Consider the following 20,117-nt stretch of genomic DNA (forward strand, 5'->3'; position numbering starts at 1 on the left):
TCATTTGAAGATAGTTTTAATATGTATTTGATGTAGTTAGTTTTCATATGCTATGAAACATACATTTTCTTTACAAAAGGTGATTATTTATACTGGTCAAGCAGTAGTAACCTCGGTTTCACTTGAAAATATAGATGGAAATATGCTTCCAAGTGAAAATAGCCATTTCCCGGCATTGCCGGACCAAATATGGCAGTTATTACCGATGAGAATAGAGAAATGAAAATATATCAAATAAACAAAGGCTGACCGTTGGGTTGCCTTCTAAAAGGCTACGGAGTTAAGAAATATTATCAAATAGCTCAATGAACTCTAATAGGAAGTTCTGACTGCTATTCCAGTATAATAGAATAAAAAAAAACATTTGTTGCTACAAATCTGATTTATGTGACAGGAGAAGCACGTTATAGACATTTTCTTTACCGTTTAGAAATATAGTCCTAAATTAAAAAAATTAATTGTGTTTGATTTTTATATTATATAAGCCTGCGTATTTCAGTAAGAGAAGTAGAAGTAAAAGAAAAATTACATTCTTTTTTAGTAGTTTTGCCTGTAAATAATTTTGATTATTTAAGGATTAAAAATTAAAATGATATTACTATTGTAACAGATTTTATAATATTTTTTCTGATTTTATATTCTGTTATTTCAATATTTTATTAAAAACGCTAAATTCGTTTATTGTTTATTGCTTTATTTATTTGAGATATAAACGCTGAATTCTTTTAGTGCATTGTAATAAAAAATCTAATATACGAGTATGGTCTACTGAAACATTGCAAAATCCTTCTTTATTTTATTGATTTATATTATTATTCCATATCTAAGAATTATATTTAAAAATGAAGTTGATAATTACACGGCATTACTTCTGAACAATTATATTTCATTGTATGTATATCGATTTACGAATATTTATTGAGTGCATTGTTAATTTACTCAACAATTTAGTTAACTAATATTGAGTGTTGTATTTTAAAAAGGAGGTTACACAAAAATTATTAAAAATGATCATCAACGTTAATGTTGGAGTAGTTTAATTACCGAGTTCATCTATCAATATTGCACGTACTCGGAAATGAGTATCCATCAGTATCTGAAAATGTATAAATATAAAACATGTATATACTTGTCAATATAACAGATATATTTCAATGCTATTACAAAAAGGGCTTGGCAGATCGTCATCAAATCCCACTAAAGTGCAAGCTAATATCAACTATATATAAATAAATAAAGTAGCTATTATCAGCAAACGGAATTGTTGCTTTGCAGTTGGCAATTTTAAAAAACATACAGATCAAAAATAATATACATTTGTTAGAAAATATTAATTCAACAAAATACTTCCCCTCAACTGCTTACTTCAGATAAAATCAAAGAAAGTAATGCGGTAATTTAAATACAAAGACTTAAACTGTTATTATTTTGTCTGGACGAATCACTAGATATCATTTTTTTTCAGAGTCTCAACATATTTTGATCAAATTTAATAGTACGTTAAATATTATAAGATTCTGGAGTAGTATTTGATTCGCTATGAGTTTATACTTCATTATGCATTTCAAGATTATGATTTTCAAATGTAAATGAGAAACTTTTTGTAGTGAGACTTGAATAATAATGTAAACATTTATATTTATTGATTACGCAGATTAGCTTTCGATTTCATTGATTTAACATGGCAGAAGTTCTCATTATTGAGCTGAACGGTTAGTCATCATTAACTAGTTGTTTTGACTATGACATTTTGCCATTTTTTTCAATCATCAAATAAAGATAATCTGTCTAACATCACCATAAAACAAGTTTTTTACGTTAGAAAGCTTGATGATTGTGATTATTCACGGTCCACAATGTCGCTGCAATTTTGTGTACTTGAGTAATAAAGGAAATATTTAAATATTGTTTAAAAAATAGTAACCATATGTATTTGTAAACAAATAAATTTACCAGTTTTATGATAGTCAATAATTAAAATTTAATTTTTAACAGATAGATTCATGTGTCATGCAAAAACGAATATAAACTTGTACTTTATTTATTGATAATGAAGAAAAGTACTGATGTGCATGTCAAAAAATAAACTATCTTTTATGCGTACATTTTCCCTTCGTTGTAGTTTTTGAATACAGATAATCTGAGTCGTCGATAATATAAAAATGGATGTATGTTTGTAAACCAAACTAAACCAAACATCCAATCGCCGTGAAAATTTGGGAAACCCGGGATAGGTTTTCGCATATTCTGATTAAAACCAAGTGGTAGGGCTTGGATACCCTGAAGACTTTTTTTTATTTTTTCAGACTAATTTTTATTTTAGTTGTTTTATAATGCATATATGAAAATACACATTACCCTCTTGATAAATTTACCACCCTATTTCAGAAGAATTATTATAGTAATTACATAATTTTTTATCTCGATTTTTGACTCAATTTCGATTGCGATAATTTGAGCTTAAAATAAAATAACTAACTGATTGTGAATGTAGAAATATGTGGTATATAAGTGAATGAGGCAGCTAACGTAAATTAATTGGATAGTTTTCCTACTGCATTGCAAGTTCCAGCATAATATAAACTGATTTTATTACCGCGCTTTTCATTAATCAATGATTTTTGGATTAGGAAGCAATATCGAAACATTTGTTTTTGAAGCATGTAGTGGCGATCGAGTTTATCGAATCGAGTGAGATTTCAAAAACTCTGTTGAAAAATTTACATCTTTGCCATAGATTTGTATGGCATCTAGTTCTCTCTCCAAAACTGTTGCATCTTCAGATTATAATATTTTTGCTCTTTCTGCAAGCCATTCATGAACTATGTAATGTACAGTGTGCGCATAGTGAACTTAACTTTCCATCGACACTATGTAATAATTGTTATAAAAATGTTTCAGCGGATAAAACGAATAAATTGAAACTTTTCAATAAGCTCAACCATAACTTGATCAAAATTCAATGTAAAACGTACACAAAAAAGACGATAACTCATCAGTTATCGAGCTATATGAAAAATAATTGAACTACTAAAATGACTATTATAAAATACAGATTTGTTGTAGGAGGGTGAAAATTCAGAGTTGTATGTATTTTTAAATTCCGCAATAAAAAATTAAAATAAAAAAAAAAACTAATTCCAAAATTAAAAAAAGTGTTAGGGGTAGATAACTCTGGTTAAAAATACTTGTTTTTATAAATTAAATTTAAGCGTTTCCATAATGTGAAGAAAATGTTAATCAAAATTCAATGCAAAATAATCATTGACTGAAAGGTGGATGAAAAATTATTCTATTACTAAAATAAGTTTCACGAAATTGGGTGAAAATTTAGGACTGTGTGTATTTTTTGCATAACTAATTTTACAAACTATAAAAAAAACAAAACAAGAAAAATGGTCCCAAAACTAAAAAAAAATCTTATGGTTGGCCACCCCCTTCCCATATAGGGGTATAAATAGTTATCATACTGATCGCGATTTTGAAAGAGTATTCCGACGAGAATTTATATATATATATATATATATATATATATTATGCATATAAATCAGAAAATAATTATATCCAACAAACGAGTTACACTATACCTTGAAAGAAGTATGCCCTTCGTTTGATTTTTTGAATCGCGCCATTTTCATTTCTTTGTTGTTTGCAACAATTGCCATGAATTTCATTAACTATTTGATTATTGGATGTAGATCGTAAAGTTAATTTTCTATTACATCATTTGCATTACCATTATGTAGCAATCGTATTTGGTTCGTTCGAACACGATTGTTTGACTAGATGCTGGATAAATTGATTGTTATTTAAGATATTATTAGACTAAACATAATCAGGTTTTCTAATTATAATTAGAGAATCTTTATTGTAGTTAATTTTGGAATCGAAATGAATTGATAAAATCAAAGTTTTAATCAATCCCTAATATTAACTTTAGTGCGATATAATCTTGGAACAGCGTTAACACCCTCCTGTAATTTTCAGTATTCATGCGATAGAAGTGACATCAAAATTACTACAATAAACTACTTTCCAGAAAAAGGCTTATCAATCAGAATTTTTGCATTCTATAAGCTGTTATGATGATTTTTTATGATGATTTATTATAAATTTGTCTTCAGATGAATCAAATTCTTTACCAATGACCAGAGATGAGTAGCCATCAACACAAAAGGTTGCTCATGCAATCCTTTAGATCGAATCTAACTAAATAAGTAAATTATACATTATGATACATTTATTTAAGTTTCTATGTACCTTTGTAATTTTAATGAGTGAGAACACATTTTTCACTACAGTTTTGAACCGACAATACGAAAAGCACATTTTCTTCAAGATAACATTGTGAAACCACTCTACAATGAGTAAAAGGTACTGAATTTATTGAAAATTCTAGTTTCCTTTGAATTCAATTATGAATTTGTAGGTATAATCACTTCATAAACAGTGTTAAAAGGGTACGTAACTAGTTGTGTATGGCATCGTGCCTAAAGGCAAATTCCTAGAATTTCCCGTACCGTAACGAAATGTTCGAGAAATATTAAATGTTTTCTTACAGATTATTATAAATACTGTAACATTGTCTAATATTTATAGGAGTTATATAAACTGAATTACAAAGTTAAAATTATTTATTTAAAGTATATAAGTGAGCTTTAGAACTTTAGCCAGAATTAAAATTAGAATCTGAATTATTTTCTATATACAAAAAAAAATCTGAAAAAAAAAATTTAAAAAAAAAGAAATTTAAAAAAAAAGAAATATTTTTTTCCCGAAAGCAGTTACTTTGTCAAAACAAGCAGAATATTTTTTGATTCATTCAAATCGGATGCTTAGTTCTCTCAAAAACTGCCATTTTTTGCACATTTAGGTCGGTATCTCCGAAACGTCTGGACCTGCCTTTGCCAAAATCTAATCACCACTTCTTCCCGTCATTATGAATTGAATGTTTTTTAGATCATTTAAATCGGATGCTCCGTTCTCTTAAAAACTCAATTTCTATTTTCTGCACTCATTGCTCTTTATCTACGAAACGGCTGGACCTGCCTTTTACAAAACTAATCAGCACATCTCCTTATCAATAGGAATCGAATGTTTTTTGAACCATTCAAATCGGTTGATACGTGCGCTCGACGACGTGGACGAAAAATTGTATCCATACATACATACACACACATACAACCATTTTTTTTAGGTATGCTAAAATGTCCAGTAACCCTCAAAACGTAAAGAAATGTAAAAATTTTCAATTTCGATTTTTGGACGATTATAATAACATACCCTACGGGGAGTTAAAAATAGGGGTTTAGGGCAAATGTAATGAAGTTCGTTCCAAGGAAAAAATTTAAAATAACTTATTATTATATATTGTTATTAATAATAACTCATAAACGAACATAAAGAATATAAAATATGTAATTGGTATTCACTACCACGACCACGATTTCCTAGTTTTTGTAATAATTTATGGTGGCGCCCAGTTCTTTTCTTGAATATTTCATGCCTCATCACATTTCTCAAATGAAGTATGTATATGTGTGTATATATTATTATTATTGGTGCTCTGCTAATGCAAGTCCATGGTGTGATCGCACCTTGTTGACGGTCCTTTCCTCCATTAAATTCTTATGGTTGTTCTTTGAATTCCCTGTATTTTCTCTTTCTTTTCTTCCTGATTGTGTCCGGTATCTTGGTCTTTTTTTCCGAATCCGAATCTTCGTCCAAAAATTGACCAAATTTTGGCCAGAACCTTTGCATTGTGCGTATAGTCTGGCAACATTTCTCGAAAATGTTGTTTTTCTCTAAAAGTGTGATTTTAATCAAATGAAAACGCTAAAGCTATTTGGAAGTTTTCAGGATAGTTTAGGCGACAATAAAAATGTTTTATTGAATGGTTTTAATATTGGCTCATAAACTATTTATGGCATTAAAAAACAAAAAGAACTGATGAAGTTCATCAAGCTACCAGTCGATAATAATTGAAACATGAGTTATTACATTAGTTTTTACATCACTTCGGCGTGGCATAATTAATTTCACCAAACCAAACCTCTGCAAAAAAAAATACAAAAATCAGTTTTACATATTTGTCCCTGATAATAATTTAACACAACACTAGCTGGAGGAGGAGAAAAATCAGCAAAAGCTTTTAAGGAAAACAAAGATAGAATAGCCTTATACTAAAAGTATTCGTCCAGAAAACTAGCATTTCATGAATAAACTATTTGATCTACTGACTTTAATATGTGTACATAATATTGATTCTTATTATTAGTTACTTTCATAACATTCAGACACCTTACGCAATGTGAATTTCTAATACTTAACCTGCACACTTTCAATTCGTTCGACGTGAAAATAAACGCTTGGCCATGAATCTTATGATATTAGAATCGTAATTATTTCATAGTATTATATACCTAACGTAAAAAGTCAGTTTTACCTTCAATAGAATTGCGCTATTATACCAATTATATACATTGCCTGGTATTTTTTCGAATTGCGTGTTTGATGCAATCTGGCGGAACTCAATTTTTGCTATGTTGTTGTTCAGGGCTAAATTACATATGTCCTAATAAAATTTATCGGTCTATTGCTGTTTTCTTATTATTGCTAAATAAATATATTGCAAAATCATGCTGGCGTAGACCGATACAAGAAAACGTATCCTCATGACGTGAAATTTTTGTCAAAAAGGAAAGGAGGGAAGTATGGCCAAAAGAAAACTATATTTTGTCTAATTAATATATATTTTTTGAATCGTACGACGTATATAAATTAATTTATCAAAATTGTGTGAGTACTTCTATAATAAAACAGGCAGAAGTTAAATTACAAAGTATAAAAGTTGAATAGATTTTTTTTTTAAATTCTTTAACTTTTATATGTGATTTTTTTATTGCCTCAAAAAATAAGCGTGTCTTTCGAAAAGAAACTAAGAAAAGCAGAATATTGCACAAATCTTTTCAATACTCCTGAATAAAATTTAAAAGTCAAGAGATATCATACTAACTCACTCAAATGCGAACTAGTTACTTATAACATCAACATTGTGATAATTGTTTGTAAAATACTAGACAAACAATTTTCATTTTATCATTTTATCATTTTTTTTAATTATCCATCGATTTGTACGTTCATAATATAAATTTTCTTTTAACTTAATGAATTTTAGAATTCTTGTCCACTTTTTACCAAATCAAGTGAATTAATTTTATTCAACTGTCGTTAAATTATTTGCTTTAGAATCAAAATATAGTTCTTAAAAATAGAACTGAATAAAAACTGTAATAATTTAGAATAAAATAACAGTACGACAAAATGAAGAAAATATAGTAGAAGTAACCATTGATGGCCTAATAATTATGTATTAGGGAAAGTAAAAAGAAATCGATTATTTTAGCAATAATTGACTTGAATTATCCGTAACCCGCGTTGTACGAGTCTGATTGGATTCTACTAGACGGCTTTAGCAAGATTTTGTACTGAAAAACGTTTTTGGCAGTTTTGTAATTGATTGACTCAGTTATGTTTGAGCGCGCGTCAAAGGACACTAGCAAAGAGGAAATGCGCTATATTTTGTTCGATAAAGGCGAAAACGCAAGCTAGGCGGCTAAAAATGTGAATAGTGTTGTTTATGGTATTCATTCGGGTAATTTCGATGTCAAAGACGCACCCACACACATTGGAAGGCCAATTGTCGAAAATGTCGACAAAATCATGGTCCAATCATCTACTTCGATTGTCCAAGCGCTAAAGATAGCACAAAACACCATTGAATAAGGCTGGATACAAAAAGAAGCTCGATATATGGGTGCCACACAAAAATCTACTGAACCGAATTTCCATCTGAGACTAGCTGCTTAATCGTGAGAAAATTGGATTCCCTACGAAAACGTAAAGCAAGAACTGTTCTGGTCGAATCGCGGTGAGTTGCCATAAGTGGTGGCAAAGCCAGGATTGGGAATTAGACAGAGAATTATCTATTGTATGGTGCTTTTCTATGGCAAAACTCTTAAGCTGTACGTTCAACAATTGAACCATCTGAAGAAAGCAATCTTTGGTCAATAGAATAATAATTGTGTTTCTTTAGGACAACGTCAGACAACACACATCGATAGTGACTCGCCAGAAGGTGTGGGATCTTGGTTAGGAGGTTCTAGTGCATCCATCTTATAGAGCGGAGCTAGCACCAAGCCATCTGTTCCGTTACCATCTCTTCCTGTCTATGACGATCAGTTTTGCTGATGAAAAATTTGCTTTGGCTAGCTTTGGCCAATAGAATAGTAATTGTGTTTCGTTAGGACAATGTCAGACAACACACATCGATAGTGCCAAGCTCCCAGCCAGAAGGTCTGGGAGCTTGGTTAGGAGGTTCTAGTGCATTCGTCTTATAGAGCGGAGCTGGCACCAAGCGGTTACCATCTGTTCCTGTCCATGACGATCAGTTTTGCTAGTGAAAAATTTGCTTCACGAGAGACTTGTGAAAATCGACAGTCTCAATATTTTGCCAATGGGGACGTGAGTTTCTATTAGAGAGATATATTGATTTTACCTTCAAAATTGCAACAACTTATCGAACAAAACGGTGCATAATTTACCTAAATCGGATCATACTATTCATGGTAAATTAACTCTTTTCGGTCGTTTGTCCACTCTCAGCCACCAAAGCCTTTTTACCGTTCCGGTCGTATGTCTGCTCTCAGCCACCAAGGCAAGTTACTGTACGAATCGTGTACTGTATGCAATTAGTAAATATTAACATAACTTTTATACAAAAACAACACTAATTAGGTGTATTAAAACAAAAATATATCTGAAGGTGACAAAACAATTATTAAATCTTGTTTACACATCTTAAACTTGCGTTTTCTGCTCTATCGACGGAAAATAATTCCAAGTACTGTGATACCCATCTCCAAATTTTATCCGACCGAAAAGGTTTAAAGCCCTTGCTTTCATGCAAAAATAATGTTTTTTTTTTACTTCACCTGATATGAATTAACAATAACGCTCATTTTTTATTATATAGTAATTTTTACACCTGCCCTGAAATAGACAACAAGTAAAACTGTAAAATTACAAAAAAAATGCTTTAAAAATACATTTTCTGACCATAGCAGAGATTTTGGAAATTGGCGTATGCTAATGTTACATAAACATTCTTATAATTAATAAAATAAATTTTCGTAATTTATATTTTGCGCTTTCTACTGCTACTATTATCACAATTGATTTTAGATTTTTTTATTTGACTTTTTATTGAGTTTTATAGTTTGCAGCCGTTTTTTAAACTTAAACTATTGCTTATTAATATGTTAGCGGTACAGGATTTTATTTTTACTAAAATTTATTATACTAAATCATTAAAATAGATGAAGTAAAAACCCATTATTAACTTCCCGTAGGGTAAGTTATAGTAATCGCAAAAAAATCGAAAATGAAAATTTTTATATATCTTTACGTTTCAGAGGTTTCTGAACATTTTGGCATACCTTAGAAAAAATGGATGTATGTGTGTGTGTGTGTGTGTGTGTGTGTGTGTGTGTGTATGTATGTGTGTGTATGTATGTGCGGATACAAATTTTCGTCGACGATTTCGGGAACACGGATCAACCGATTTGAATAATTCAAAAAACATTCGATTTGTACTGATAAGGAGACGTGCTGATTAGTTTTTGGCGAAGTTAGGTCTAGCCGTTCCGAAGATACGGGGCAAAAAGTGCCGAAAACGGTAACTCAGTTTTTAAGAGAACGGAGCGTCCGATTTGAATAATTCAAAAAACATTTTACTTGTATTGGCAAGATGAAGAGTTGATCAAATTTTCATGAAGGCAGGTCTAGCGGTTTCGGAGATCTAATAAAAAAAGTAAAAAAAAATGCTATTCGGCGGTTAAAAATGATGATTAGACATATGCACATCAAATTATCAGATATTGTATAGAAATTTTAACAATAAGTATAATTTTTTTTACATTTCTATGGGTTCCGTACGAATGTTTATGCGTTAGACGGCGGCGCGGCATTTGCGCTGTGACAATTCGTCTCTATGCAGTTCAAGCAGTACGATTGCTTTGAAAAAAAGTTCAGAATTTCCAAAATATGTCAAAATGAAGAAAACATTTTTCTTTTCAAAAAAATAGTTTGTTTTCAAAAAAAAAAATTTCTTTCAAAAAAAAATTTTTTTTTCAAGTAAAAATTTTTTTTCAAAAAAAAGTAATTTTTTGTCATATTCCTAGTTTCTCAAAAATCTAATTATTTTGAAGTAAATTTTTTTCAAAAATGTTAATCGTTTTTAAAAAAATCATAATTTTTGGTACGGGAAGTTCCAGCAATTTGCCTTAAGGCACGATGCCCTAATTGCCTTAAGACAGAATTCCACTTACAGCTAGTTTTTAGTTTTAGTTACATAGTGTATTTAATTTTTATACGATAAGTAGTTATTGATTTCGTTATATGTTTGTATAGAAGTACGTGAAGGAATTACGTATGTTCTAGAAATAATTGTGGGTTCATTTGCCATTAACTTGTGATTTTGTACTTTTCTCTGTTGGTTTATTGTTTATATATGATCGTAATTATTCACTGCTTCGTGTAAAATTCTTTGCTATTAGGCAGTGCTTTTCTGACAATGAGTGTAATCAAACCAATAATTGTACTAAAATCATTATTTTTTATGTTGAAGTAATATAAGATTTGCGAACATAAAACAAAGAAAAGAAATTATAATTCTTGCGAAGAAGTTTCGTGTATATTGCCAAACTGCTTTAAGGATGAACAGTGAAATCTTACGCATGATATGTTATCGGAAATATCACTGTAGATAAGGTGCTATGCGTAATAAACTACTGTGATTCTCAACTATTTTTCAAGTAGAATATAAATACATAATTATCCGCCGTTTAACATCTCCATCACGGCGATGGTATCTATAACAATCCCTATCAGCTTACCGTTGTATTCAACTGTAGAAACTTTAATTATGATAAACCAAATTGCACATTACTCAATTAATATTCAATATTAACTACATAGAGCAAAAATGAACGCCCGTTCTGTGTCGCATATTGAAATAATTGTGCTGATTATAATAAGAAAAACCATTTTATATAAAAACATTGCGAAAATCTGCGAAATTATACGATAATATAATAAAGATTCACTTATTGTGAAAACGACAATGGTGAAAACACAAGAATTTGAAGTGCTATCCTGGATAAAATATACATTTTTAACTTCCCGTAGGGTAAGTTATAATAATCGTCCAAAAATCTAAATTGAAACTTTTTGAATATCATTATTTGGAAGGTTTCTGAACATTTTGGCACACCTCAGAAAAAAAATGATGTGTGTGTGAATACAATTTTTCGTCCACGATTTTGGGCGTACCGGTCAACCAATTTGAATAATTCAAATCGATTCCTTTTGATGAGGAGACGTGCTGATTACTTTTTGGCAAAGACAGGTCATTTTCGGAGATATATTCGGAGCTAAATGTGCAAAAAATGGAATTTTTGAGAGAACGAAGCATCCGATTTGAATGATTCAAAAAACCCTTTGACCCTATTTGTATTGACGAAACGATTGTTTTTGGGGAAAGCAACATGTTTTTTAAATTTATTTATTTTTTTAAATTTAATTCTAGCTAAAATTCTAAAACTCACGTATATACTTAAAATAAATAATTATAGCTTTGCAATTCAGTTTATATAATTTTTATAATAATAATATGAAACAAGATTCTTTATTCTAACTCCTCTTCATTAAGTTCTGATCATTTACTTTTCATGTAAACTTATATAAACGTCATCAACAAATTAATTAAGTCTTATATTTTGTCTATAAAATACTAATACAACATTTATAATCTATTTCAAAACATTTATTATGCTTCGAATGTTTCAGTGCGGTACGGGAAGACGCGATACCATACATCACTATTTCATTTTTTTTCGAAAACCTAAATTTATTAATACTGCTTAAAATGCAATCTTATATTTTGTTTAGTATGATACTTTCCGCAACTATATTTTATACAACTAGATTCAATATCTTAAAAATACAATGATACAAATCGCTAACAAAAAATGTAATGCAGTTTACCCTTGTTGGTTAATAATGAATCTTTTACTTATTCAATCGATCACCTATTCATTTCATTTATTTTGGGTAAATGTGAGTTACGTTAACCCACGCAAATATGAGTTAACTTACGTTCCGTTTAACATGATAATTTAAATTTGAGAAAATTATTTCGTATTGGTGATTGTCGTGATATAATATTATTTTAAATATTCTTTATTCAAGGCTTCGTGTAGTATTTAATTTGAAGACTAGCGTATTGATGCAAACTTAAGTCGAGAGGCGTTTTTTAAATGAGCGACTCTATCGTATCAGTAGTCATTTCCTGCACATATTTTTATGCAAGAAATGATGTTCGATGTAGTTTGCTAATCTATGATCTCATCGGCGATTCAATTGAATTATATTACTAACTATATCTTAATTGAAAAACTGTTAAATTGATTGAAAACACGTAAAATTCATTTCATTTGCAGAGCATTGAAATTTTTAAAATTGTTCTGTATTGGATTATGTTATACGTCAATTATACATTTGTACTCAATATGAATATATTGTTAATTTAGATATTAACAAAACAGATACATTAAGAGAATTTTGTTAAAACTTCCATCATCACAATTCACTCAAAAATTAAATATCTGGTCTCGGCTATAAATAGTAAAAAACTTCGATTTTATTTAATTTGCCCATGCATTCACATTTCCAGATTTAATTCCAGATCTTAATAACTTTGACTTATAAATATATCGAATGGATATATGAATAAAAAATGAAAATATGTAAATATAAAAATAACATATTATTATAATAATTATTCTGTTAACGTATTTTTGAAAAATTCATTATGAGGCTAGTGATTTGTTTAGTATTTGTTAATTATCTCATTTTTGGGTAGCATATGAATTTATTGGAAAAATGTATATGAATGTCGTATAAAGTGTAAGAGTCTGTTTATTTTTCTTATTATAATATATTACATTTATATTCTAAAGATTTAACGGTATTTCATTTTATTAATTTATTAGAGTGTATCATTTACGTCGAAAATTTATCTAAGGAATGATTCGTGGGAAATTACAAGTTTCGTGCAAAAGTTCACTCGATTTTTGAATTCTGTAGTTGTTATATTGGTACATTATATGTCTGCAAAACTGGGAAAGGATATACCTAGCTTAGCTTTTAAACACACCTATTATGTCCTTATAATTTCTTAAATCATAAAAATTAATGATGAAGTCACCTAGTTTATAATTTGATACTTTTATGTCTGGTAAAATATGTTAAATGAATTAACACTTTATAAACTACATATTTAAAATGCTTACGTTAAAATATTCCAAGTTTTCCAATTTCTACATTCAGTTACGCCAAAAAGTTTACACTTCTCAATTTTATAGAGTAAAGTAATTACATCAATGTTCAGTTTTATTTCTATAGTTCTCAGTATGTTAGTAGTACTCGTTAGCAATTTATTTAAAAAAATTGATTGATTATATTTTCAAATTCAGATATAATGTATTTGCTTTTGTATTTTGTCAATTCCGTAAGATGAATAAAATGGTACGGAATTATGAGTTCATAAAGTCGGAAACCTAAGAAAAGAAAACATATAAGTGTAGCGGAAAGCTGAGTACCCTCCAACACTTTCACTTAATTGTGATACCCGATTTCTATTATGTGGCAAACTAAATTGTATAACAAATTTTACGAATACTTTGCAAATTAGATATATATGAAATTTAATATAAATTAATCCAATAAATATTATTTTATATTATAAATACCTCTTACATCATAATAAGGTGGCCATATTTTTTAAAGTCAAATCAGAGACGGCAATTTTTAGATATGCTAATCCGAGACGTGGGGGTGAGGTGTGTGTTAGTCATTTACATAACAAATGCTATTCAAGGATACAATAAAAAAAAGTTTTTTAAATGATTTTTCTATCATAATTGCGGACTTTTAGTAAGAAGTTCAATTTTCTTCATAATTAATTTAAAATTAATTAAAAATTAGCATCTGTTAGTTTGTTTTCTTAATTTTTGTTAATTTAACTATTAATTTTCGAAACACCGGGACGTATGGTCACCTTAATTATAAGAGCTTATAAATTGAACGACGACGTTTCTAAATGTTTACTTGAAAACTAAATGGAGTTAGAATTAAAGGACCTTATCTCATATTTATATGAATTATATAAATTTATTTCAAGTATATAAGTGATCTTTAAAATTTTAGTTGGAATTAAAATTAAAATCCGAATCATTTTTAATATTTGTGTTTTTTTTTTGGCAAATTAAGACAAAAAATTAATTTTGAAACCAAAAAAAAATGTTTTTCGCAAAATCTGATCGTTTCTTCACAAGCAAAATATTTTTTTTAATCATTATAATCGCATGGTTTGTTTTCTCAAAAACTGCAATTTTTTACAATTTAGCTCCTTATCTCCGAAACGGCTGTACCTGTCTTTGCCACAAACTAATCACCACTTATCCCTATATCATTACGTTTTTTGAATCATTCCCACTTCTCCCCATCTTAATGTTTTTTGAATCATTCTAATCGGATGCTCTGTTCTCTTAAAAACTTAATTTTCATTTTCTGCACTATTTGTTTCGTATCTTCGAAACGATTGGGCCGGTCTTTTCGAAAAACTTATCAGCACTACTCCCCAAAAATAGAAATCAAATGATTTTAAATCATTCAAATCGGTTGAGCGGTGCTTCCGAAGACGTTGATAAAAAGTTTGTATCCACACATACATACACACACACATCCATTTTTTCTGAGGTATGCCAAAACGCTCAGAAACCTCCGAAACGTAAAGATATGCACAAATTTTCAATTTCGATTTTTGGACGATTACAATAACTTACCACACGGGAAACTGAAAATTACAAGGATTCAATTAGCTGTTATATTTTTGTAAGGTGACATGGCATTGAAGGCAAATGGATTCTATTTAATGATATTCTTGATAATTCTTCATCACAATTTTGACCCTAACAGATATGCAGTCTTTCAAAAATTCAATATATATGTATAATGTATTATTAGAGAGCATGTTTCAACAACATATTTATCAAATATACTTTCATCGAGATAGACAAAACCCAGAAACCTTTCTAAACTCGTATTACAATCGTGTCGTAACATTGAACGTGTGACGTAACAAGTTAACATGTAAAACGCGTACTTTTCTCTTTATACTCCAGACTATTCGGACTGTTTTGCAAAAATTCACGTTGGCGCAACTCAATCTTAATTTATATGAAATTATTCTGTTCTTTGAAATTTTAATCGATTTTCCTCGAACGGAATCCCATTGCTTCGCATCAAATAACTTTTTCAGCATTTACTAAAACCTAAAATATTTGCTAAAAACAGTAGAAATGATTATTATATATATATATATATATATATATATATATACGAAAAATATTAAGAATAACTGCTAGTTTTGGATTGATAGAAAAGCAAAGCCTTCACACAAACTAACAATTGATGTTTTTTAAGTGTTCTGCACTATAAAAGTCCGAAAACACAAAGAATTAATGAAAACATTTCATTCATATCCGTACTCCAAAAAATATTATATTTTCTCGACTGAAATAGATTGTTAATTTAAAAAAGAATGCGTAATTATTGCAATGCAATATCATAATGTTTTTTTCTAAAACTTTTCAATTGAAAATTATTATATTAGGTTCAACTTGTTGAAATCTATAAATATTCTCATTTTGAATACTTTTTCGCAAACATAAAATAAAATTTACTTTGACCAGTCTATGTTAAAATTAATTTACACTAGTTTCGAGTAAATTTAAGTTAAATTTTACTTCTTCTACCAGCATTTCGCATGCCATAGTACGTTGCATTCAAATCAATGGAGATTTTTAGAATTTTGTTTCAAATCACAAAACAAAGTAAAAGTAAAAATGATTTTTGTTGAAATATAACTACATAATACTTTACCGTGCATATAATTTATACAAATGAAATTTCAAAAAGCCTAGATTATGTTCGAGCACGGTCTTTTAACGCTGCACTACGGTAAGCACCGGGCTTGCATACAACAAGAACTAGCCGCGGCCAGACGAGGCGCACACCCGACCGACTTGAGCGTCATCTGTGACTCGGGTCTAGACCTTGGAAATATCAGCGGCGAGGGACATCCAGATATCACGCAGAGAGGGCGAGCGAACAAGACGAGAGTTGTTCTGCAAGCGCACAGACTGGTTCTTGCTGCTGCTAGTCCACTTATTAGGTGAGTTTCAACCTCTGAACCATCTTTGAACACTTCAAGCATGTTGGAGACGATCTTCACCCCCGGCTATTGTATAGCACACTAATGATACAGAGCAGAATAATTTTCATACTAAGAAAAATGTTCAACTATAATCAACTAATTCGGTTTAAAATGCTCGATTCACCGTTTCAATGGAAATATTTTCTATCCACATAACCAGAGAGTACACCTATATATCACGTTAATAACGATGACTCTTAAATGAACTTGCAAACTCGGCTATTAGTTTTATTTTATTAATTATTAAACAACTGCATCATATTCAGCATATGTACAGATTTTTTTTATGAGTTTGCAGTATTGTTTACGTACAATTTTATAAATTAATAATAATTAAACTTCAACTTACAATGTTAAATATCACGTAAAAATTGTTTTCAGAAAATTATTACACGAATTACCTCTACTAGAACAAACAATAACCGTACATTTACCGGGCATTCGAGCGCAATCGTTTAAGCATTTACTGGACTTCTTGTACAGTGGCCAGGCTTGTGTTCAGGTAAGAATTTAAATTAAGTTATTTTTATTGTAAAAACTTATATGCGATTGTTTGAAAAGTGTAGTTATCAAAATAATAGTAAATTAAACATATAGTTATATATTTATATGTATCAGTATTACTACACAGTGTGATTTTATATAAGAATATATTTTCAAATTTCAGTCCACTGAGTTGGATCAAATGCAAGAGTTGTTTGATCTGCTACAAATACGATCGGATATATTTGCTAAACGTCATCAACAGCAACAACGGCTCATTACCTCGGATAGTGATTGTTCGTCGGAAGAACCTGGAACATCTGGTGTTAAATCTGATATTGTTAAAAGCAAGCACGAAGACCAAAAGCTAGATGAAGATGAGGATGCGGCATGTGGAGATACGTCATCTTTACTCGCAACGAGAGGTGAAGACAACGACAGGGAACGAAGGAGTTCATCGGATCCTGTTGATTTATGCGTTACCACGAGAACTTCAGATGATACCAAACCGACCTTCCTTCGTGACGACATAGCCCATGATACCAAAACTCTCCGACAAATTGAGGAATCACAAGAAAGCAAATCACACTCTATTCGACATATAGAGGAATCTCAAGATACTATGGAAAGTAAATCCGGATTAATGAATTATGCCAGTCACACATTCAAATTGTACAGAGCGGGATATACGGAAGATGTACATATGGATACTAAAACTCAAACACTGACGCATGCCGAGGATTCACAGGATACTATTGATAACAAATCTGGTGTCAAAAGTTGCGCAAGTCACACGGAAGATTCACAAGACATCGATATCGAGACTGTTCTGACACCATCTGCAGAAGATTTGGATTCGACGAGTCATAAACGTAAACAACGAACCTGCGAGGAATACAAAGATTTTAAGTCGAGCGAACTTCTGACATACCCCAGCCCAGAAAACTATGTCGTGACACCGCATCGTAAACGAAGACCTGGATTTCATAATTCACCAGCTCAGAATCCACCGTTTGTGCCTTTTTCACCAAGTTATATAGAAGACTACAGAAAGACCCTGTTGCCCGTAGGACCCCCTTACAACAACCCACTATGGCCCGTTGAAAATACATCTTCAGGAAGCAGTAATATCGGTGCCAGTAGCACAAGTTCGGCGGTCGGCGTCGGCGTGGGCGCTGAGCCCGCCGGCTCCGCTCCGTCCACGGGTCGGCCGCACCAACCTCCCGTTCGAGAATACCGATGCGAGTACTGTGGGAAACAATTTGGCATGTCGTGGAACTTGAAGACCCATCTGCGAGTGCATACAGGAGAAAAACCTTTTGCGTGTCGATTGTGCGTCGCGATGTTTAAACAAAAAGCTCATTTATTGAAACATTTGTGTTCAGTGCATAGGAACGTAATTAGTTCGCCTGAAAATGGTGGTAGGTTCAATTGTTGTTTTTGTTCATTGTGGTTTGAAACATTACCTGAACTCGTACGACATTTGTCTGGTCCACATAATAGTTTACTTCTCAGTAAAAATTTACATGAATGATACATGCACCTTTTAAATCTATATATATATATATATATATATATATACATATATATATATATGTATATATATATATATATATATGTATATATATAGAAAGCAAATATGTATATACTTATAATTGACAATGAGCGCCTCTGTCGCTGCTTTGAGTGTAATTTTGTCTTTTTTTTGGAAATTAAGTTAGTAGTGCGTATATTTGATGCCGAACAACATAAAAATGTGATTATTACGCCAGTTACAATATTTTTTTATTTAGCCCTCTTTAATATCATAAACATTTTTGCATTATTTTTCGTTGGATAGATTTAGCTTTTGGTTTTTATGAACTTGATAATTCAGAAATCCAAAGTTGATGTAAAACAGCTATATATATATATATATATATATATATATATATATATATGTATATATATACATTATGAGGTCTATGAAAATACTGCAAAACGTTTGGAAAAAAATTATTTGGTTTATTTTGTATCTGCACGATAAGAATGTAGCTTAAAGATTGCTGATTGAGGTGCTATCACTCATCTTGAACGTTATTATATTTCAGATTGTGAATAGAATTATCAGAAGGAAATTATTTTTTTAAAAGTCGTAAAGAATTTGTACATACAAAGTTTGTAAAAGGTATTTTTCATCAAAATTTATTAAGCAATATTTTGTAGAAATTTCTAGGAATCTTTAAAAAGTTAAAGTTGAAGATGTTTGATGAAATTAAATATATATAATTAATTTTTAATATAATGAATGTGTTCATAAAATTGTTGCATATACTTTGAAGATCGAAATCATAACTTATATCATGCACCTAGAATTATTTAATTAAATATTTAGAATTTGTATTGGAAAGTCAGATATTTCTACATGCACTTAATTTGACATATTTTGATAAAATTGACGTGGTAAGTTAGACTAAAACATCATTGGTGAATAATAGCTAAATATGGAATATAAACAAGTAAATAAGATACAAGACAAAACATTTGGGTAGGTTGTAATAGATTTTTTCCATGAAATGGACGTTGAAGTATTCTATGCGCCGCTACTACTCCTTTTGAATATGTATTTTTAAAAGTTTATAACATATTTTGTCATATTGGTGCTACAAATTTAAATATATTAAAATTTAGAATAAATGAAATATATATAAATACGGATATCACTACAGTAGCATTATGTTTTATTGTGAATTTTATCAAACGAGACAACAGATTATATAACTGGAATGCTATATATATTTATTGTATATTTATGACCCCATGCCGTATGTGATTACGTGAATATTTAAAAAAAAATAGAGCGGCTTTTTGTTAAATTTTTTCACAGTTACCATATATCAGACACTAAATAAATAATTATTTTCAGTTTTAACACAAACATTTATTATTGATCTCTAGGCCTGACTTACTACTTAGACATCATATATATAATTATAATATTATATATATAATTGGGTATAACATCAATAAAAACAAAAATTATTTTGTTAAAAATGTATTATAAAATTCCCATGTTTTGGCCGTAGCCCAGCCTTGATTCATTTGAAAAAAAATTAAGAATAAAAAAAGCAACAATTTCGTTTGCAAAAAAGTAAAAAATACTTAATAAATATTATAGGAAATGAAATAGAAGAAACAATAATCCATGATATGAGGATAGGATTTATACTACACTATGTGATAATAAGAACATTAA

At 30.0% G+C, this 20,117-nt stretch overlaps 1 protein-coding gene across 1 annotated transcript; it reads left to right on the plus strand.

Moving 5' to 3' along the window:
• The first annotated feature begins 16,109 nt into the window (after window positions 1-16,109).
• On the plus strand, window positions 16,110-18,416 carry LOC113375189 (transcription factor Ken 2). The gene is made up of 3 exons (XM_026615136.1): window positions 16,110-16,357; window positions 16,781-16,901; window positions 17,067-18,416. The coding sequence occupies exons 1-3, from the start codon at window positions 16,110-16,112 to the stop codon at window positions 18,414-18,416; spliced, it is 1,719 nt and encodes a 572-aa protein (XP_026470921.1).
• Window positions 18,417-20,117: the final 1,701 nt, after the last annotated feature.

The sequence above is a fragment of the Ctenocephalides felis genome, unplaced genomic scaffold, assembly GCF_003426905.1.
Source record: "Ctenocephalides felis isolate EL2017-DRISC unplaced genomic scaffold, ASM342690v1 CF-g0.4_SCAFFOLD_01886, whole genome shotgun sequence".
In the NCBI taxonomy this organism is placed as follows: Eukaryota; Metazoa; Arthropoda; class Insecta; order Siphonaptera; family Pulicidae; genus Ctenocephalides; species Ctenocephalides felis.